Raw genomic sequence first — 23,270 nt, forward strand, 5'->3', positions numbered from 1 at the left:
AAGCTCAATCGGTCGTTGAAGTTGAGAGATAACTATAAAAGAAAAAAACACCCTAGTCACAGGAAGTTGTGTGCTTTCAGATGCTTGATTTCAAGACCTCAAATTCTAAATCTGAGGTCTCAAAATCAAATTAGTGGAAATATACTTCTTTCTCAAAAACTACTTCACTTCAGAGGGAGCCGTTTCTCACAATGTTTTATACTATCAACCTCTCCACATTACTCGTTACCAAGTAAGGTTTTATGCTAATAATTATTTTGAGTAATTACCAATAACGTCCACTGCCTTTAATACACAAAAGTAAACATCTCTCATAGTGGATGGTAGAACACAATCTCGTACAATTTTGCCGTTACTTTTTTTTTCTCCTCCAAACGACAACGATCTACTTGGATGTTATATAAAAAACAGAAAACTGCATTTGGCAATGGAGATAATATATTTTCAATCATGCAAGATTAAATTTTCCATTCAAATCAGATTAATTTCATTGATTGAATGGAATATTCCATCTTTCAACTCCTTAAAATATTCTCACCATTTGCACGCATAAACATTCACAATTATTTGTATAATATTCTCTTACAATGTTTTACATATTTCACAAGTATCACAACTTTAATTTATTACATTATACATAAATATATTATAATCATTTTGATTCCTTGTAAAAAAAATATTCAAAACACTTGCTGAATTTTTATGACCAATATACTTCAAAATACACATCACAGAAACAACAAATGACCGATGCTCTTAAAATGTATTAGTTGTAAAAACTAATACCCGACAGAAATGCGTCCCATTTCTGTAAATTTAAGAGTTGAGAATAGAAACAATTTATTATTGAAAATAATCACAATACGCCCAAACATATTGTCGATTTTTGTACAATTTTTTTTGTCAGCAAAAATGAAACAGAAACTCTGTTTTGTCTTACAAATATAATAAGCTTGTCAACATGGGAAACATTCAAAATTTTCAATTCAAAATTTACTTCTTTATGACCTCTTTCTGTGTATTGACCCCTTGCACACGCGTCACACGCAGCGACTGATGCCACGCTCACCATGTTGGTGGGCAGTTAGGCTTACGTGTATTAACACCGCGTCGCCTAAAATGTACACTTCACTGCATAACGCACAGCATAGAGTTATATATATAAACGCACAGTGAAATTGCCCACCAGTATGGCGCATTAAAGATTTTTCTGACGACGACGTCAGGTGAAATGGGTCAATAGATGAGGTCAAATCTTGCGGGTGTTTGCGTGCACTCTAGACATTATTTTGTGTAAGCTACTTGTGGTCCCACAGGTTTCGTAAAGGTTAAGACGAGCCGAGTATACTGTTCGAAAAGTCAATACCACAACGGCTCTTTTAAGAGCCAACACTCCCACAAAAGAGATTTACAAATGGTTGTATCAGCAAGTTTACTATTTATTTATAATTTATTCCTAAGGTTAACATTGTTGATAAAAATGGGTTCCAGTTGAAGCTAGTCTTTTTGTGCAGTTGTGATTTCCCCCCCAAAACAAGACTGTTGTAGATTTAAATTCAGATGAAAAAATTCTTTCAAAGTTTTCAATCCTTGCTGGGGTGCACAATATCAAACGGTTTGTTCAAACACTGAGGGAGTTAAGATTGCAAATTTGTTCCATAACATGAAGTGAACTCGTTGATCAATACCTGTTTACAAGAGTTTGAAAAGTGAGACAGAGACGTGCATGATTAGTGAATCTCTTGAGCTGTGCATGAATTGCTCTATAGTTTCAAGCAAATGTACAACCAAATCTGCATAAACTAAAGCAAAATCACCACATCTGTGTATTTGTTAGATTGTACGTATTACTTATTACTTTGTTTACACTTGTTACTTCCAATGCAATGTTTACGATTCATACAACAAACTCTTACATAGTAGCTCCTTATATGAATTCATATAATATACCCCCAAAAACCAACTGATCATTTCAATAGTTGACCATGGATGTCATTTTACATTGATAATAGATAGTTTGCACATACTCTTTTTTTTCATCTCAAGGTGCATAGAGACTTCTCTGTGATTGTGATATGCGCTATACAAGAATGGTCCATTATTATTATTATTAAGTGCTTGACTTCTCCAAATATAAATCTTGATGTGCAGGTCATATTGTCTGACATGTGTTATTGTGGTTATTGAACTTGGTTATTCACTCAGAACCAGTGTGGAAAGTTCATCATAGAATGTCATCACATATGCTTCAGTTTATGTCGGTACGAAACTCAAGCAATAAGAGCCCCACACTACATCTGTGTAAGGTGTGGCATGTCCCCATGACATTAAAACCAAACAACCATACCCAGCTTTTAAAGGGACTGGACAAGTATGGTAATTGCTCAAGATATATATTAGCATATAAACTTACTTGGCTCCCTGTGTGGTTATGTACTTTTTTAGAAAGGTTATTTCTTCGCATCTTAAAGCACACAAATGTGTGCAAACAAGGCTGTTTTTTTCTTTCATTATTTTCCTTTAATGACCAATTGACCCAAAATATTCACAGGTTTGTTATTTTATGCATAAGTTGGGATACACCAATTGTGAGAATACTGGTCTTTGACATTTACCAAATGTGTCCAGTGCCTTTAAGGGCATGTTGATCATCTACAATATTTGTGTTTGTTTTACAGTTGGTAATGTTTACTTATGTTAAAGACACTGGACACTATTGGTAGTTGTCAAAGACTAGCCTTCACAGTTGGTGTATCTCAACACATGCATAAAATAACAAACCTGTGAAAATTTGAGCTCAATCGATCATCAAAGTTGCGAGATAATAATGAAAGAAGAAAACACCCTTGTCACACAAAGTTGTGTGCGTTTAGATGGTTGATTTCGAGACCTCAATTTCTAAATCTGAGGTCTCGAAATCAAATTCGTGGAAAATTACTTCTTTCTCGAAAACTATGCCACTTCAGAGGGAGCCGTTTCTCACAATGTTTTATACTATCGACCTCTCCCCATTACTCGTCACCAAGAAAGGTTTTATGCTAATAATTATTTTGAGTAATTACCAATAGTGTCCACTGCCTTTAAGGGTATGTTAATCATCTACAATATCTGTGTTTGTTTTACAAGAGGTCGTGTACAAACCAACTCAAATTGGAAACAAAAATTACAACTTCAAATAAGAATGCCGTGAAATGCCAGAGAATGTTATACCCTTCCAGTGCAAATTTTGTCAAAATTGAATGACATCCATTTGACAAGAAGAAGCTTTAAACTAAGATTACAATTTTTCAATTCAAACCAAATCATAGTAAATCAACAGCAGATAATAAAAACATATTTGATAATAACAAAAAAATGCACACTTTATAGTACCTTTCTTTACACTGAATAAAAGCAGCAATTTCTTTTTCATATAAAATAAAAAATATATATCAAATAATATACAAACGAAATACAGAGTAGGTGAAGTGGGTGCTTATTGGTAATTTCTATTTATCTAATTGTGGAACCTAAGCTAAAATTGTACTGAAGCAGGATTTGAACCTTGGCCCGCTGAGTTATAATACAAGAGCTACGTACTGGGAAATTCCAAGTTGTTAATTCTCTCTGTATGCACGTGTATCAATCACTACAAATCCACACAAAAAGTCTAAAGAGGGTTTTCCCGGTCGAATTCCAGCCTTTATGTGAAAGAAAAGCAAAGGTCACTGCACCAGGTCTTCAATTTTTGGAAAACTTTCATGCCAGCTGCTCAACATTGCAGCATTACTATATTTGCTAAGTGCAAATTTGCAGGGGACCAGTCACAAACAATGTACATTACACAACATTGTAGCTGGTAATCCATTTTTGCTAAGCAGAATATGTCTGTGCTTTGTAAATGGTTTGTGCTCTCCAGCTTGGGCCAGGACTGGATTTCACAAAGCACAAAGATTTATCTTAAGATGAGCTGTCAATACTGCCATAGTAATTTGTGTTGTGACATCACACTTTTCCAGCAATTAAGATTGAGACACATTTTAAGATGAAGCTTAGCTCTTTGTGAAATTAACTTCTGGACACCTGGACCCAATTTCATGGTTCTGTTTTCTGTAAGCAAAGAATCAACGCATACGGAAGCAGGGAATTCCATGGTTCTGTTTTCTGTAAGCAAATAATCAACGCATACGGAAGCAGGGAATTCCGTGCTAACGTCAAGTGTATTTCACGGGTTAGCAGGGAATTTTTGCTTAAGTGCGTGAGAGTACTCCCTGTTACATGTACTAGGCATTCTTTGCTTCATAGCTAGCACAGAAACTTGGTGCTTGCGCAGTAAGCGGACACTGATGATGGTAAGACAGAATTTGGCGGTAAGCAGATCCATGAAATTGGTCCTGAAGGCACACAGTGTCGAATCTTGGTCTTCCAGCATGTCCAGAGGCCCTGTGTTAAAGTCAAGCTTCAGTACGTTTTCTCCTATCAGCGTGAACTAATATTGTGAAAATTGTGACAGTCTCAGAACTGTTTTCATCATCCTTGAAGGAAGACAATTTGCAATCTCAGTAAAAACTTGCAGTGATCTGTGGGGCTCATTGACATTCAGTAATACAAATTCATTTAAAAGCAAACAACAAAATAATAATATAACATCTAGAGCTGTACACTCGATTTATACTTGATGTATTATTTACAAACATTGCTACGGTTACCGCGAGACAAACCAAGCGTTCACAGTGATTTTATAATTCATGGTTACCATTTTTAAACTTTCGTAGAATCCATCTGGTTTGTTGTTAGATTTTGTTTGAAATGAAAGACTTTTTAAAATAGCACTTGAGTAAGCGAAACAAGCAAAGACAATAATAGAGTTACTTATAATCTGCAGATTTGTTTTCCTTCTAAACTATGATCAGTACGACAAACAAGAAAAAAGACACCAAAGAGGCAAGTTTCAAAGAGCGTTTAAAAAACATTGCTGCTGAATAGTTTCGTTTTTGATAAGCAAAAAACATTTGCTGGGGGATCATTCATACATGAGCTCTATGTATAATTATGACCGACTGGTAATCGTTTTCTGCTAAGCATAAGTTAATGTGCTTAGCAACTTCATGAACTTTGACCAAGTATCACTAACCCAATCAAAAGTAACTTAAGATGTAATAAATTTGGGGTTAAAAGTGATTTGTTTTCCCCTTACAGGCTAGGCAGAACTAACAGAAATGTAATGCATTAAAATAATGAAATTACACTGCTATCATTCAGTGACAAACCCTCAGATAGTCCACTTGCCAAAACAATAATAAAAAACAGACCATAAAGTTTGCAGAGCAACGTTCATGAAGTTAAGTAAATTTCAAGTAAAGTTTGTAGTTGTCAAAAGTTTCCTTGCAACCAAGCACAGACGCATGCCCTGAATTCAAACAGCTGCTGACACAAAAAGGTACATGTGACATGGTACTTTAGCCGGTAACCTTATTCTTGTAAGCAGAAATTAGTTTCTTGCTTAGTTACTATTGTGCTCTATCCAATTGGGCCCAGGTTCTATGCCCAGTTCATGTCGAGAAATAATAGGGAGGTTTAGCTGCACATTATGCGAGCAAAAACATAAACATAAACATCAGAAATTGTGTCGTTTCTAGGTGACTTCACCACTTTGGGCTTATTGAATGCTCACGTATGGTGTCTGCAAGTACGTACCTGCTGTGAAAACTTGTAACTTCACGTATCCTTAAAACGTGAGATTTTTACAACAACATTTTCTCACAATCGCGTTAACGTTTTTTCTCGCGTAACGTGCAGCTAATCCTCCCTAATAACTCCCTCTTGATCCAGTATGAAAATAAAACAAAACTTCTTTTGAAATTCCAGCATTTGAAACCAATTGATCATCTTCACAAAAATTTCTTGAAAATGGGCCGAGATAGTCTGACAAGCTCCACAACAGGAATGTAGCATCAGAAACAGTTTAAGTACATCATGCATTTTATCTTTTTGTACAGGAATGTTTTTTTATGTTAAAGAGAAAGAATACCTATCGGTGTTTGATGGCAGCGCTGCATGCGTTAAGTCCATACCTCGCCGTCATCCATAACCATAGTAACCACGAACCAACCACTGTGCCCAGTCTACCTCGCTCAATTAGTCATTGAATCACACAGAACCTCTTGTAGTCGGCTTCGATGTCGTCGTCGATAGGCGTCGTGTCCGGTTCTTTACCGATTATGTCCGGTATGAAGTCTGCGTAGCCGAGACCTTTACGCTCGTAGAACAGCATATAGGCGTTATCCATGTCGATCTCTTCTTTCACTTCCTGTGGGGTCAAATATATTAAACAAATGCAGTTGTATTACCACGGTAACAAATTGGGAAGTTCTATTGGTCGAGAACCAATCATGTGATGTGATACAAAGATGCAAGTTACATGCCTTAGGGTGTGGGTTTTGTACACCCTTGGGGGCAAATGCCACCCATGTTCTCTGAAGCCTAGGTTTCATTTCACAAAGAGCTAAGATTGATCTTAACATGTGACAAGTTTGATAAGAAGAAGTGGATCAACCTTAAATGCGAAGCAAAGTGTGATGTCAAAATACAAATCACTATGGCATTGTCATTATTATCATTGTAATATATTTAATAATAATAATAATAACAAATTGCTATATAGCGCATTTCACAATAAACCGTATCAATGCGCTTTACATTATCTTTCTCAGCTCCCTACAGGGAGTATACAGCCCCGAACTACCGTGGCGCTCCGAAGTCTTTTTCATTCACAATATCAACCTCTACCCTCGCAGGTACCCATTTATCCCCCATGGTGAAGTGAAGCAATTATAGTAAAGTATCTTGCTCAAGGACACAAGTGTCACGACCGGGATTCGAACTCACACTCCTGTGACTTAGCATCAGAACTTGAGTTCGATGCTCTTTACCACTCAGCCACGACACTCTACATATTTCTGGTAATGAAATCAAGGATGCTTCAAAGGTGAACTTGATCACTGAGGAAGAAATGTTAGAGCGGAAAAGAGCACCGAATTCAAGCTCTGGTGATTCTGTTCAGCAGAGTGTGGGTTCGAATCCCGGTCGTGACACTTGTGTCCCTGAGCAAGACACTTCACTATAATTGCTTCTCTCCACCCAGGGATAAATGGGTACCTGTGAGGACAGAGATGGTTCTTGTGATTGAGTTAGCCGAGTAGCGCATTTATTGCACAAGGCTGTATACTCCCCAGGGAGCTGAGATAGTTTAAGGAATGATTTAAGGCCCAGTGACCAGGGGTAATAATGTTGGAGCGCCATGAGCGTCACTGCATGACCGACCTGAGCGCTATATAAGAAGCCATGAGAAGAAGAAGAAATGATAAGAAGAGGAAGCAGAGCGGGACTCTTTCTTACCTTGACGCTGCTGTCGTTGAAACAGTACCATTTTTTATTTGGGTTGACAGCATAAGCCACATAGTGACCTCCTCCTAGAATACCAGTATGACACTGTCAAGGCAATCAAACAATTCTCAATTAGAAATAATATCGTCTCTTATAAACCCAGTACATTATTTGGCTTATAGTAACACCATGTGTGTATCTCCTTGCTGGGTAGATTTTTTTTCGATACAACAAATCTGAACATCATTACTGAGTTAAAGGCAGTGGACACTATTGGTAATTACTCAAAATAATTATTTGAATAAAACCTTACTTTGTAACGAGTAATGGGGAGCTGCTGATAGTATAAAACACTGTGAGAGACGGCTCTCTGTGAAGTAACATAGTTTTCGAGAAAGAATTTTTTTACACAAATTTGATTTCGAGCATCAGAATAAGTTTGAGATCTCGAAATCAAGCATCTGAAAGCACACAATTTTGTGTGACAAGGGTTTTTTCTGTCATTATTATCCCGCAACTTCGACAACCAAGCTCAAATTTTCACAGGTGATATTTTATGCATATGTTGAGATACACCAAGTGAGAAGACTGGTCTTTGACAATAACCAATAGTGTCCAGTGTCTTTTATAAATCTTATCCTCATAATTATTCATCTCTCAAATTGAACCAACTTAAATTTGCATACATGAAGATGTGTAATAAAAAGAAGCTGAAATAATAAGTATAATAAGAGATACAGTTTTATACAGTTTATCAAGCAATACGATATCTGTAGAGCAACATCTATGTGTGTACAAAATAATAATAGGTAAATTTGTAATGCGCCAACTCCAGACAATCCTGTTCAAAGGCGCATGACAATGTACAATTAAAACATTAAACCATTAAAAATCACATTAGAAAACACTACAACAATAAATATAGAGAAAAGATTATTACCAAAGCTATGAAGTAGCAATAAAAATATATATTACAAAGTTCAACAATTCTGAGAACCAAGTACCAAAAAGAGACAACCAAAATCAAAAGCTCAAAAGTGAGGCAAGGCACGCTGTTCAAAGGCGCAAAACAAAACACCATTGGAAAAAAAAACAGCTGAAAAAATGAATGAACAAGAAAGTTAGTACAAAAATCAAGTAAAGAAACAGGTAGGTGAAGCCCCTGAAAATCAAGATACATGTATGTTGGTCAAGGGACTGGGTCATTCCAGGACAATCATTTAACATCCTGAAAATTTGGCACGCTCCGTCTCAGATTTGTTTTCTTCTTTTTCAAATGATCCCCAATAGGTGCCATGAACACACGCACAATTTTAAAAATGCTGTAAACACAAAAAGTCAGTTTTAAGGGGCCGAGTTACACAGCAGCAAACGGTAATGAAAACGATAACGATCACGGAGCAGAGAAAACGCATTTTATTGGGTGAATGAGCGTGTGTGTATTATGCACGGAGCATATCAGCCAATAGAATGCGTTCTCTTTGCGTTATCGTTTTCGTTTTTGTTATTACTGCAGTGTGACCCGGCCTTAAGCCATAAAGTTACAGTGGGAACACTTGTTATGTCACCAGGGTTGTAGCTAGACTTATTGTAGTGGTTGGTTATAAATTTAACTTTTTCAAAGTCTACCATCGGCAAGCGGATCAACATAATTATTCATGTTTAATTGTGGGGCCATTAATGCTGAAGAACAAGCTTCAGGCATGATTCAAGGTTTCCAAACTGTTCATGCTATGGGGCCATGCAATAAGTTAAATGGCCTTTCGACTGTGTTATTTTTGATATTCATTATCATAAGTTGTGACTCAGATCACAATGCACAGTTGACAACATTTTGAACTAATCTAGGGGAGATCTGTGCTGGGCAGCACAATGTATTTTGCTTAGAGTGCTGGGCAAAAATTGTGAGTTCTGGGCGAGTCCGCCCAGCACCGCCCACTGTGGCTACAAACACTGTATGTCATGTATGTCAGAGGCTTTGTCACACTATTTTGTCACACTAAGGCTTGTTTTTCTGCTGTATTTTGTCTAAATAATCTAAATTACTTACAGCCACACCATAGAGTTCATACATATGTTGCAGATGTCCGTTTTCATCCCGGTCATCCTCCGTCTCTCCCTTCAGCAGCGGGTGTGAATCCGTAGCGTCCATCCTCGGACTCAATAATGAACGTTGCCTCGTCAGCGCCTCACGTTCCATCCCGTCGGTCTCCTCCGACATCCCCGCGTCTCCCGCCGACTCCTGGCTCTCTGGGTGAGTCTTGGAATCCTTAAGAATGAGGTTACGGGGTCGCTTACCGGACCGGCCGCTGCAGGGGATCCCTGTCCTGCCAGCCCCGCCGCATCGAACAGTTTCCTCCTGGCCATCAGAGTGACCGTTAACAAGGGCGCTATCGCCACACGTGCATTCCGACGAGCTCTTCTCTCCGTGTTTTGTCTGATCCTTCGACTCATCGTTCATTTTTATCGCGTTTACGCATAATCCGCCCTGGGAGTTGAGACTGTCCACATCCCCTTCGGGCGCTCCTTCCTGAGCAATGTCGATCACCTCCATCATCTCACTGCGGGGTCGCTGTCGTCCGATGACTAAGTTCCTAAAGGCAACGGGGTGACGGGGAGCCAGGAAGTTCGACGGATCAAAGTCCTCCTTAGGGAATTTGACGATCTTCTGAGATTTGACCCAGCGGCCATTGACAAACTGAAACCTCTTCAAGTGGATAACCTGAATGAATACACCAATTACATATTTTTAAGCATTTTCACCGCAAACCGAAGATTAACGGTGCATAAGATAATGACAATTTGAGTTAATGACCAATCTTTGTCAGATTATAAAACCATTTTTCAACAAATCACCAGCATTGATATGGCAATCATGAGGCACTGCTCAAATCAGTGAAATTCAAATTCTTAAATACTCTCGTCTTTAAACCCTATAACCAGCGTTTCAGTCAACATTTGAGTTTATTGGCGCGCAAATCGTGCGTATTGGCCCAGTACACTAGCTTGTGTATGGTGAGTACCCTACTTACTGCTAGATTCAATATAAACTACGCTGGTTTTGAATTGTATGCCAAAATCTGCGTTGTCTCGTCCAGCGGGAGAGTGACAATAAATGTCAAGGGAAACCCCTGCCACGATAACCGATCAAGTGCCAATCTCACCAGTATAGGAGGCAATCTCCAGATATCCAGTTTCTTGACAGCGAGCCGATGGTGTTTACACTTGGAGCAGTAGTAGAGTTCATCTTCTCCTAGCTCCTCCTCCTTAGTGAATGCTCTGAGACAGTCGTCAAGACTGATTGGCTCCGACTGAAGACGTCTGCTCTTCTCAACACTCTCGTGCTCCGTCACCACCTTACGAGATATAATAATAATAATAATAATAATAATAATAATAATAATAATAATAATAATAATAATAGTTATCCATTCTTATATAGCGCATAACATCATCAGGTACCTATGCGCTGTCAGTATTTTCCTACAAGGTATATGTTGAGTTAGATGTTGAAGAATGCAACTACTGTATAAACCAGGGATCACAACCTAGTTTACGACACAAGCTTAGAAGTGACGAATGATGCAGCAGGGATCAATCGTAAACTCATTGTTTTTAGAGGATTGAAGCTGTTTCTAGCCGGGGATGTCTTGGGAGTCAGTGTTAAAAAGAAAACAACGGTGATCAAAAAAAATGTACATTGTCTACCAAGTGATTGTTCTACAGAGAATTGCCTTATACATGTACATGTACGCCCAATGAAACCCGATTTAAAGACTCTGGACACTATTGGTGATTGTCAAAGACCAGTCTTCTCACTTAGTGTATCTCAACATATGCATATAAAACAAACCTGTGAAAATTTTAGCTCAATCGGTCGTCGAAGTTGCGATAATAATAATGAAAGAAAAAACACCCTTGTCACACAAAGTTGTGTGCTTTCAGATGCTTGATTTCGAGACCTCAAATTATAAATCTGAGGTCTCGAAATCAAGTTCGTGGAAAATTACTTCTTTCTCGAAAACTATGTTACTTCAGAGGAAGCCGTTTCTCACAATGTTTTATACTATCAATCTCTCCCCATTACTCGTCACCAAGAAAGGTTTTATGCTAATAATTATTTTGAGTAATTACCAATAGTGTCCGCTGCCTTTAAAGGGAAGGTACACGTTTGGTAATTACTCAAAACAAATATTAACTTAAAAATGTACCTGGTTACGAGTATTGGAGAGCTGTTAACTCCCCATAACTCGTTACCAAGTCAGGTTTTATGCTAAAAATTAGCATAGATGTTAAAATTTGCATCAGGGATAAAGAATCTTATTTGATTTGACCCTTACACCGCTATTTGTAAGCAATGTATACTCAGTACTTCCCCGCATTCTGTGAAAAAAAATCACAGGCATATTACTCAGGTTGGATTCAAACCAAAGACCTTTGCCAATCTAGAGTAGTGTCTTACCTTTAGAACACCGAGATTACTCAATGCAAATTTAACATCTTTCATCAGTAATTATCAATAAATCAATCAATCAATGTACATTTATTTTTCATGTCGACAATAACAAAGCATACAGTAGAAAACGAATATCGCTGAGTATAATAATGAAGGAAAGATGCCAGATAATTTAACAGTAATACAATGTATAGAAATTTGAAGATAATTACTATAGAAATTAACGTGCTAGTCAACATGCAGGGAGTTTAAGCATAATGCTTTTGTATATTTCCCTGAGACAGACAAGGACTTGGACTACAAGGACAAAAGAACAAAAGCAACCAAAAAAACAGAACAAAGAAACAACCATACAAACAATCTATTAAATCATTGGTACCCGCTGCTAAAATATATGATTCAAACTGCCTCTAGCTACCAGCAAATCTCCGTAGTCTAGTTGGTAAGACATCTGAGACCTGACTTACCCTTTCTTGTGAAGTTTGATACCTAAGATGTAACGCCGTTGGGTCCCAGTCTATGGCCAAGAAGGTCGTCCCAGAGGTGAATGGGTCGCTGCAGCAGGAGATCTCACAGCCACGACAGAATCTATCCACACATAAAAACATCCATTAAGAACAGTTATCACTGATCTTATACAGCGCTTTCTCACACCGTACCAAGGTTCTCGGTATTTTTTCTTGCAAGGTACGTGGAGCTATGTTTTGAAGTACACATGTACAGTATAAGGCCTATTCCATTATAGCACTACGTAATAATTTACAAGATGCTGTGGCACAATATGCTTCCATTCAAACCAGGAACATCGGGGCAAACCCCTTCTCTTTACGATAAGTTAACTGGGTTCTTTTATGTGCATTACACAACACAGTACACAGGATCTACAGCAAAGGATGCAGCAACAATGGTTAAGTGTCTTGCTAAAGGATACAGGTGTCACGACTGGGTTTTGAACCCACACTCTGGTGATCAGAAACACCAGAGCTTAAGTCAGGTGTTCTTATCCGCTCGGCCATGAAACGCCATAAATAGAAGTAGTCCACTGTTCAATTGGTTACATTTCTTATCTTCACCATTTAAAAGCTCAAAGCAATCCCAAGTCAATTTTGATGGATTTGGAACTTCAGGGCCAAACCAATAATGAATTTCATGGCATACTGCAGAGACAGTTTAAAAGTCACAGTGCAATAAGGTTTACTCACCTGTACCAAGGACACCAGGCACACGTGATGCCGTCTTTCTGCACAGCTTTCAAGGTGAACGGATAACTATGGCGAGGACTGTCACTAGCGAAGAAACAACAAACGCTAAGTCAAGCATATGACACATTGATTTATAGACTTAAAAACAAATGGAATTGGTGCATTGCAAATTCAATAATCAATTGACTGATTGAATGATCAATTGGTCAATCAATCAATCAATATGACACATTGACTAATAGACTTCCAATGAACTTCGATCAATCAATCAATCAATCAGGGATGAGAGTCATTGCTGACAAGAAAGTCTGAAACTGGTACCCAGATCTTAGGAGGTTCATTGAAACGATGGCATTTCCATCATAGAGCTGCTAAGCACAAAAATTTGCTTAGCATGAAATTTCTTCCTTGATAAAAACAGGATTAGATTACCAACCAAATTTCCATGTGATTTTCAGGTTAAAGCAAACAACAGCTGAATACCAGTAACAAGCAATGTAGCAGTAACAAGCAAGTATCCATTTGTTGCATGTTGCTTTTTTTCTGATATCCAGCTGTTGTTTGCTCTTCCTTAAAATCACAAGGAAACTTGGTTGGCTTTCCTGCCTTTATCAAGGGAGAAATTTCTTGCTAAGCAAATTTTTGTGCTAAGCAGCGTTATGAAATTGCGCCCAGAGCCCAGCTTTCTCAAGAAGACAATCAGAGCATACAGATTGAAACGTTGAGCTGAAAACAACGGTTCTTTTTCAGAACCACCCTAACTTTTTTAAGACGATCATTACATGGTGTTACTGCAAACCTTACAGTGTAGCGTATTTCCACCATGCAAAGTTTCAAATCCTACTTATCTTATCCCTTATCAATTGATTATTGAAATTAGACTGATTGATATATTGATTGATTGATTGATTGATTTAGGAAAGCTGGACAAACAGACGTAGAAGTATTCACCCATCCTCGGCGTGATTCTTGTGGCCATTCTCCATGGGTGCCGTTGAGCTGACTAAGCGACTGACTTGCATCCAGACTGATGAGTACAGCTCCTCGTGAGACGTTGCCCCAGCCAGACACGGCAGGATGATGGGGATACCAAACAGGCATGGACGACTCTTCTGCCACGATAGGAAGTACATGTCCATACGGATCTAGAAGGAAGAGAATAATAATAATAATACAAAACATTTTCTTACGGTTTGTCTATTGCGCACATTCAGTATTTTCCAGCAAGGTACATGTGCACGTGGGACTATGTTTGAATTATGAGACCTACTCCTTTAACATAGCACCATGTAATGGTTTACAACGTGCTGTGGCGCAATATGCTTCAAATCCAGCCAGGAACACCCCAGGCTAACCCCTTCTCTTTTCTGAGTCCAATGCTCTTAACCACTAAGCTACGACACACCACGAAAAGATGATAAGTGTGCTACAACTTCTATATGAAAAAAAAACCCAGATGGATTAATGAGAAAGATAAAAAAAAAAACTTCAAAATACATATAGATACAGGCTTTCTCAAGGAGACGAGCATACTGGTTGAAATTGCGAGATCGAACCGGCTCTTCAACGCTCCCTCAAAAGAAAAGTTTACTACTCTTTATAGTTTATTCCTAAATTCCTGTCTTACCATCTTCCGATGCACCGCGACCACGAATCCCTCAAAGTTGTGAACGGCGGTAGGGGAGGCTCCTACGCTGCTGTTAGCACTTGCTGTGCTCGGTGTTCGACTGTGTTGCTTGACAGGAGATTGAGTCGTTGATTGCTTCTCAGTCACTGGAAACGAGAGTAGCAAATCAGGAAATAATAATAATAATAGTAATCTTATTTAGCTCAAGGCGCTTCACAGAAATACATAATAAAATAATATATGTAGTAAATTCATCTGGATTGTTGGATAAAACTTGAACACTGCACACTTTTGGTTAGTGTCAAATACCAGTCTTCTCACTTGGTGTATCTCAACATATGCATGAAATAACAAACCTGTGAAAATTTGAGATCAATTGGGCATCAAAGTTACGAGATAATAATAAAACTAATTCGTGAAAAATGACTTCTTTCTCGAAAGCTACGTAACTTCAGAGGGAGCCGTTTCTCACACTGTTTTATACTATCAACCTCTCCCCATTACTTGTTACCAAGTAAGGTTTTATGCTAATAACTATTTTGAGAAATTACCAATAGTGTCCACTGCCTTTAAGGCTATGCATGGTGGAAAAATACTAAGTAAGTAAGGTTTGCGGTGACACCAAGTAAAAATCTCTTTTGTGAGTAGTGGTGGCTCTGATAAGATCGGTTTAATGACGGTCAGAACACACTGAACAGATCAAACTGACTCTTATCAGAACCAGCACTACTTACGCAAGAGATGTTTACATGGTGTCACTGCAAACCATAAATACCAAAATTTACATACATACTTAGTATCTGGATTGTTGAGAATCATGGGTTTTGATAACTGTTTTTCGAATCCAAGAATAATTTATAGACCAATCCGACGAAACAAAATTGGTAGCGCCCTTTATTGAAGCTTACCAACTGCAGTGTCTTTTTATGCACAATCTAGGCATTGAAGACACAGCAGCAAACGGCGCACGGTGCTCAACATTTGCGCGCCCGGTGCGCGTCATATTGGTCCATATGTAATACATATTACTTTTGTTACGCATCATCTACATTATTCATGAATCGAAAAAAGGAACCTCACAATCCAAAACTCTACTCTTGTTTATAAAAAAAACGAATACAACTTACCGACATCACCGTTTAGTCTGCCCTGCCCCACCTCCCCGTTCTGTTTCACAACACCCCCGCCGTTTGACCCTCCCATGTTGATCATGCTGATACTGGTGGCCTGATAGCCTGTGATCCCGATACCGTGGTTACCTTGGATGACTCCATTTGGTGGAGGGGTGGTTATTGTCAGGTCATTGGGAGTGGGTGAGTTGATGGGAGGGAGAGTTTGCAGATTGGTGAGGCTGTCTGAATGGATTGTGTCTGGACATGACAGGTCGAAGAAGAAAAAAGGGGGAAACAAAATTAAAAATTACATTTAATGAGTTGAGAAATGGGAAAAAGTGAGAGCTCTAATTCAACCCCTCAATCATTCATGTCAATCTACTATGAATTTGGTAATCTTCATCATCAGTGTGTGGGTTTGAATCCCCAGGGCCCAATTTCATGAAGCCTGTAAGTAAAACAATTTGTTTAGCATGAGATTTTTTCCTTGATAAAAACAGGATTACCAACCACATTTCCATTTGTTGCATATTGCTTGTTACTGATATTCAACTGTCGTTTGCTTATCCTGAAAACCACATGAAAATGTGGTTGGTAATTCTGTTTTTATCAAGGAAGAAATTTCATGCTAATTTTTGTGCTTACAGGCTTTATGCTATTGGGCCCAGGCCTCTGAAAAGCTTATCAGCTTATGGCAATACTTACAACTGATCTTAAGAGAATCTTAGCTCTCAGTGAAAATGACACATGGGCCTAATTTCTTAGAGCAGCTTGAAAGCTTAAAAAAGTACCTCCGCACAACAAAAATACGGTTACCGGAATATGGTTACCAGCCAAAATACCTTGTCACATGTACAATTTGTGACCGGTATCCTACTCACTTCTGCCAAGCAGCAAATTGTTAAGCAATAGTTCCTGCTTTAGCAGCTTTATAAATTGGGGAATAAATACTTACTGTGTACGGTCGTGTTTTGTTGACTCGGCGATGGTGAAATTAAAGGAATTTCATAGCAGTATAAAATCCCTCCAAGTAACGTTCTTATCTTTTGCGCATCTGTTGGGAAACTCTGCAAAGGAAAGAGGAAGTAAGAAAATATATTCCGATTACGTGAATTTCCCTTTAAAGGAATATTACAGAATTGGTATAAAGAAAAAAATCGTCCAAGATCACAGATTGCAGCAAGAATTGTGCCTGGACTAATTTTGATTAAGCCTGTGAGCATACAAACCTTGATAAGCACAGAAAAATCTTGCTTAACAGAAATTAGTAACCAGCCAAAAATATATAAAGTTGCAACTGGTGCCCCACTCGTTTTATGCTTGGCAAACAAATTTGCCAAAAGCAGTATTTTCTGCTTAACAGCTTTAAATGAAATTTGGCCCTGATGATAAGCACAGAAAATTCTGGCTGAACAGAAAATGGTAACCAGCCAAAATTATATAAAGTTGCAACAGGTGCCCCACTCGTTTTATGCTTAGCAAACAAAAGTTGCTAAGCAGTATTTTTTGCTTAACAGCTTTAAATGAAATGTTGCCATGGTGATTATCGCTACAGAGACTGCTTACCCGGACCATAGCGCCCCCAACCTCTACGAGTAACAGCTGATCCAATTGAAGGTCGCACAGTTCACCAAGCTGTTTCTTGAACGCCTTGTACTTGGCCTCCATGTTCAGCCTCAGGCCGTACTTGATGGGTACTGAGCCGTCTAATCTAACAACTGTAAATAGAACAAGTACATGGTGAATCAATTTTAAATCTTGCAATCACAAGGTTGTGGGTTCCAACCCGACCAAGCTAAACGATGATTTCACAATGACTTGAATAAGTATTGCCGCCTAGTTACTGAATCAAAACTTCTTGATTTGTGCAATTCAAAACTCTGAGCTGCCGTAGCCCCTTCAGTGGCTTTTTCATAAACAATACCAACCTCTACCCTCGCAGGTACCCATTTATATTTTATACTCCTAGGTGAAGAGAAGCAATCATAGTAAAGCATCTTGCTCAAGGACACAAGTGTCATGACCGGGGTTCGAACCCACACTTTAATGACTTAACCACAAGAACTTGAATTTGATGCTCTTTAACCACTCGGCCATGACACCCCACATACAACTATTAAGCACCTAGCATAAACCAAATATAAAGATATAAACTGAAAAGGTTGAAAGGTTGGAACTTACCGACAATCTCTACATGCATGGAGCTCTCCATGGGTAGAGGTAACGAGAGGAAGATAAAAGGGTCAAAGCGTACGCTGGTATGACCGCACGTCTTGCATCGCACCTGAGACTTCAACTGACCCTGGAAGAGGTCTACTATGACGGATTGGTTACGACGGAGATGGTTCTCCCATGCCTACGAAGAGAGGATCGAGATAGATTATCGTAGCATGAAAGGTAGTTGTGAACGTGTTTGTATGAATAGAGCTTGAAGTCGCAGAGGAATAAGATTGATTTTCAAGTGCAGATCAGTCGCAATCACTAAGCAAAGTGTGATTTCACAACACAACCCATTATGGTAATACTGTCAACTCATCTTAGAACGAATCCGTTAAGTGCTTTGTGAAATTGAGCCAAGAGCCCAACTTCATGAAGCTGTTTACTAGTAAGCAAATATTTGTGCTTACTAATGTATATGTAAGCAAACACTTTTGAAAAAAAGTGAGAATCACAGAGCAATGTTTTCAGGAGAGTCACATAAATCGGCTGTAGATGCTAAAATACTTTTCACGAAATTGAAAACAACTACAGTACCCCAGCCAGTAATATTTCAAGGGTAGCTTTCTACCATCATTGTCTTCAAACCGTGTAAGTTTAATTAAATCTGTGGACATTGTGTCAAACAAAAAGTACCTAAAGCCTTTAAGCAGTTCTATGCAATTGGGCCCATACAAATATGACAAATAAAAGTAAAAATCTTATTGTCTGAATACCTCTTGGGAGACTTCTTCATCCGGTCGTCCATCGCTATCTTTCAGCTCAACGTATGGCTTCTCTTGGACTCGATTCAAATCTTCATGAAGACCATCCAGCAAGAACGCTAATAACTCCTGAGAATCTTGCTGCTGGAAACCGTTAAAGCGCGGTGCATACTTGGCTATCGTCCACTGTAATAGGAAAGGTTTCAGTATAAAATACATTTATTGTTTCTATTTTTGGTAATAATAACAATAAAGACTTGTAAGAATGCGCACATATCCTCCCTGCTGGATGTTCAAGGCACAGTAAAACCAAAAACCAAAAACACAACAGACAAAAATAAAATAGTCCTTGGAAGCCTGTGCAATAGGATAAGTTTTCAGAAGAGACTTGAATTTTGTCGTTGTACAAAGACAAGATCTAAGATTAAGTAGCAGAGAGTTCTAGATGCGTGGCGCAGCTGAAGAAAAAGACCCGTCACCCCAGGATTTGTTATGAAGTTAGAGTATGTGTTTGAACCATATTATGTATGGCAATTCAAACTATTGACCAATCGCATGAAGCGATACACGCACCTAGCTTAACTAACATTTCCACCATTTTGGGAGTCAACTCCTTTGTGTAAATGTAGACTCCCAAAGTGGCAGCCATGATAGGCGCGTGTAAGTGCGTTGCTTGTCATGAAATGGGTTAATATTGTAGTACTTTTCAAAATCTTTCACAGATGGGAATTAACCATGAAGCCTTACCCTGAGTTTGAGCGGTGCAACACTCTTCGCATTACCAGCCCAGAGTTCTCGTACCAGGTCACCGTACCGCTTTGCAATGTGCCCCTTCATTCCAAGTGGGTTGGTCCTGAAACACAACATACAGATTGATATATTATATGTATATAAAAAATGTATATTCTTTATCCCGATCCCCGATGCAAATATAACATCTATTAAAATACAGATTGATATTGCATTGGACCCAGCATTCTCCTTTAACAGTGGTCCACTGACCAAATGCTAGCTACATGTATAGCACCTGAGGACAGTCCAAATTATCGCCAAGTGGTCCTGCTGACCAATTCAGTAAATATGGACAAGTGAAAAAGCTTGTGGACTAGTGAAATGACAAAGCCAACGCCCATGGCTCTGCTTACCATAATCAAAGAATCAACACTTAAGAAAGCAGGGAATTCAATGAAGCTAGCATGCTTTTCCAACCAAACATGCCACAAAATAGGAAAGTGCTGATTTTCCCAGACAGATTGCATTTCACAAAGTTGGTGGTGGTTTTGGGGGACAGGGTTCTACACTGCACTAGCCAAGACTTTTCCTAGTCCCTTGACACTGTTTTCAGGTATGATATTTGGTCCTAGGAAAAAGTGTGGACATTTTTATCGGCTGACCTACACGTAAACATGGTGTAAGCTTTAGAAGACTTTTCAGGCTATTTAATCACAATTTGTCTGACTTTCCCAAGAGCAAAACAAACTGGAAATCAGACTAAAGTAGGGAGAATATCATGCCTGTGTTTTGTAACCACAGAATGTTCTGTGGCATGTGAGGAGGTGGGTTTTGATTACTTACGAGTTAAGCTCATAGAGGAAGGAGTCTGTCTTGAAGTAGAGTGTGAGTGGTTGTGTGTTGCTGATGCACTGTATAGCTGCATTCATAAAGCATGTATTACCAAGGTTACTCATGCCAGTCAGTCCGCTCTCTGTCCTCACAACTGCAAATCACAAACAATAAACAAAGGTCAGTGAGGTCGTTTAGACACTAGACTAAAGTCGGTTAACCTCATGGTTCAACCCAATCGAGATCAACTCTTTGTGTCTGAACGGTTCTAAAGTTAGACAGTCGAGCTGGGGGGTTTATACTTAACCGCTTTGGGTTTATCTTTTAAAACACTGTGTTTGGACCACATCCAGGTTAAACTCACAACAGATGACCCGTTGACCTCTGTGATCGTTACGTAAACACACGATGACCAATGAAAACGACAAGCACATGTGAATAAACTGGATGCTAGAGAAATGGGATTGCGTCTGCTTTTACCTCTTAAAACCGTAGATAACCGTATCAGGTTTAACTCAATGCTGTCTGATCGCAATGGGAACAACATTTTACAAAATAAAATAAAAACAAATTTTCTATGTGAGTTGAAAATCATTTTAGCATTTACAACGGATTTACGTGACTCTCCTGACAACATTGCTGTGTGATTTTCAACTTTTCTTTTTCTCAAAAACTTCACGATTAACATGACTAATGAGGCTGAAACTTCAGCAGGTAAATTACATTACAAACATCTTCATTCTCAGTGAGCAGGGATTCATGTCATGTCATGGCAATAACATTATCTACAAAAGGTACCGAAACCCTTTAAGACTCATATACAATTCTGACCTTGTTTCTTGTTATCTTGTTTGCTCTTAGCCAACAGTGACATCTCCTCAGGCCAGCTAAGATCCTTATTCCTGACTTCAATCAAGACGTTTTGATCCTCCGTGATATTCTGCTGCTCTAAGGTACTCGAATCATCCTCCAGTAAGATGGGATTGTTCTGTTCAGAGACAACCATGGGAGGATTAGCCAAAAATTTAAACACCATCACAGGAATTTGAAGTACTGGTCTCACAAAAAAAGTCATTAAAGGAACACGTTGCCTTGGATCGGTCGAGTTGGTCTTTGAAAAGCGTTTGTAATCGTTTGTTATAAAATGCATAGTGGTTAGAAAGATGTTTTAAAAGTAGAATACAATGATCCACACACATTTGCCTCGAAATTGCGTGGTTTTGCTTTTACTTTGCGAACTAACACGGTCGTCCATTTATGGGAGTAAAGTAAAAAAAAATTGACTCTAATAAATGGCCGACCGTGTTAGTCGACGAGGTAAAAGCAAAATCGAGGCATGTTTGTGTGGATCATTGTATTCCATTTTTAAAACATCTTTCTAACCACTATGCATTTTATAACAAACGGTTACAAACGCTTTTCAAAGACCAACTCGACCGATCCAAGGCAACGTGTTCCTTCAAACACTATAGTTATCCTCAAATACAACACAATAAATGTACAAACTTTATACACAATCAGTGCAATAAAAAATGTTACCTAAAAACTACAATTACTTCTTACATGAACAGATGAAAGATTCTCATTAAAAACTCACACGGCCGATGGTATAAAACTATGCTTAAGTCGATCAGTTTTTGCACAAATTGATCTCATCCTTCTTCCTGAAGGCATGAAGATCATTTGAACTGGTACCAATAGACCAGTGTATTGTTACTGTATAATGATACATTCAACAAATTTTACCCTGATCCTGGTCAAAATTGTGTATAGGGCAAGTCAAGAGGTGAAAGAGAATTTTTTTTCGTTTTTTACATTTAAAGTCAGTTTTTATGGAACCCAAAAAAGGTGACAAACACTTTCCATTTTTTTTTTTTTTTTTTTTTTTTTTTTTTTTTTTTTTTTTTTTTTTTTTTTTTTTATAGTGGTGAAAAGTGGTTGTCACAAGATCCATATTATACAAATATTGAGTGGCTCAGAGTGGAATGGGAGGAATATTATCGCAAGGTAAAATTTGGACTGTTCCATTTCACGAGGCGAAGCCAAATTTTACCGAGCGATAATATTCCTTCCATTCCACGAATTAAAGCCACTTAATATTTGTTTTATATAACTGACATATAGATCCTTGTCATTTGATGTATTTTAAAAGTATAACATTATGAAAAATCACACAAATTACTGACAACCAAAAATCATATAGCGCCGCGTAGCGGCAACAATGCACAAATCGGATCACAATCTTTTGCACAGGTGCTCCTTTGTTTTAGCAGCGGCGCGCAGTGCTGTACTGCTCAAAAACATTGGGAACAAGGATGATCCTAACTGTTGAATGGGAAATGCTATTTCCCATGGGCGAATAGGTCTTTTTGATCGCCGGTGCGGATGGGAGTAACAGTGAATGTCACGTGAAGTAAGTTCCACCAATCAAACGACAAGGATCTGTATGTCAGTTATATAATAAAAAATATAGACCACTAAACCTGCATAAAATAAAGAAGTTCATGTTCAAGTATTATAAAGAAAAAATAAAAACATTTTTGCAGTCTTTTTTTTCACAGCAGTTCAAGCACACAACTGGGACAGTCAGCAACTTTTATATAGCCTCTACACTCCCCTGATAAAAATCATTAAAAGTACCTTGTCCAAAACACACACAACACAGAAGTTCAAAGGTAAAAGATTATAGTAAAAAGAAATGCATACAAATAACAAATGTTGACCAGACAAGTTGTTCACATTGATAAATCAGACTTACCAACAGACAAAGTACAAATTTTATTTGCAGAAAGATTTTTTCATTGCCCATATTTCAAGATTTTCCGGTGCACATATGAAATCATCAAAGACTATCAATTGTGTAACACTACATAGGATTTGTTTTTGGCCTGCCCACCTCTCTGTCGGCCCACCTCTCTGCCGGCCCACTTCTCTGCCGGCCCACCTCTCTGCCTGCCCACCTCTCTGCCGGCCCACCTCTCTGCCGGCCCACTTCTCTGCCGGCCCACCTCTCTGCCTGCCCAC

The 23,270-nt window shown here is 38.6% G+C and overlaps 1 protein-coding gene across 2 annotated transcripts in view; it reads right to left on the minus strand.

Moving 5' to 3' along the window:
* Positions 1 to 3,129: 3,129 nt before the first annotated feature.
* Positions 3,130 to 23,270, minus strand: part of LOC117289943 (ubiquitin carboxyl-terminal hydrolase 32-like) — a 75,474-nt gene continuing 55,333 nt past the window's right edge. The window contains exons 15-30 of one of the 2 annotated variants that reach the window (XM_033771149.1): positions 21,078 to 21,234; positions 20,259 to 20,400; positions 19,431 to 19,536; positions 18,696 to 18,869; positions 17,944 to 18,118; positions 17,329 to 17,480; positions 16,718 to 16,829; positions 15,778 to 16,020; positions 14,651 to 14,796; positions 13,975 to 14,168; positions 13,024 to 13,101; positions 12,289 to 12,409; positions 10,530 to 10,721; positions 9,416 to 10,087; positions 7,378 to 7,470; positions 3,130 to 6,289 (exon numbers count right to left, since the gene is read on the minus strand). In XM_033771149.1, coding sequence (XP_033627040.1) covers positions 6,122 to 6,289; positions 7,378 to 7,470; positions 9,416 to 10,087; positions 10,530 to 10,721; positions 12,289 to 12,409; positions 13,024 to 13,101; positions 13,975 to 14,168; positions 14,651 to 14,796; positions 15,778 to 16,020; positions 16,718 to 16,829; positions 17,329 to 17,480; positions 17,944 to 18,118; positions 18,696 to 18,869; positions 19,431 to 19,536; positions 20,259 to 20,400; positions 21,078 to 21,234 — 2,925 coding nt within the window. In that variant the 3' untranslated portion in view covers positions 3,130 to 6,121. Of the gene's footprint in view, positions 6,290 to 7,377; positions 7,471 to 9,415; positions 10,088 to 10,529; positions 10,722 to 12,288; positions 12,410 to 13,023; positions 13,108 to 13,974; positions 14,169 to 14,650; positions 14,797 to 15,777; positions 16,021 to 16,717; positions 16,830 to 17,328; positions 17,481 to 17,943; positions 18,119 to 18,695; positions 18,870 to 19,430; positions 19,537 to 20,258; positions 20,401 to 21,077; positions 21,235 to 23,270 lie in introns of both variants that reach the window. The other variant, XM_033771148.1, reaches the window with a different exon arrangement.

The sequence above is a fragment of the Asterias rubens genome, chromosome 5, assembly GCF_902459465.1.
Source record: "Asterias rubens chromosome 5, eAstRub1.3, whole genome shotgun sequence".
NCBI classification, from domain to species: Eukaryota; Metazoa; Echinodermata; class Asteroidea; order Forcipulatida; family Asteriidae; genus Asterias; species Asterias rubens.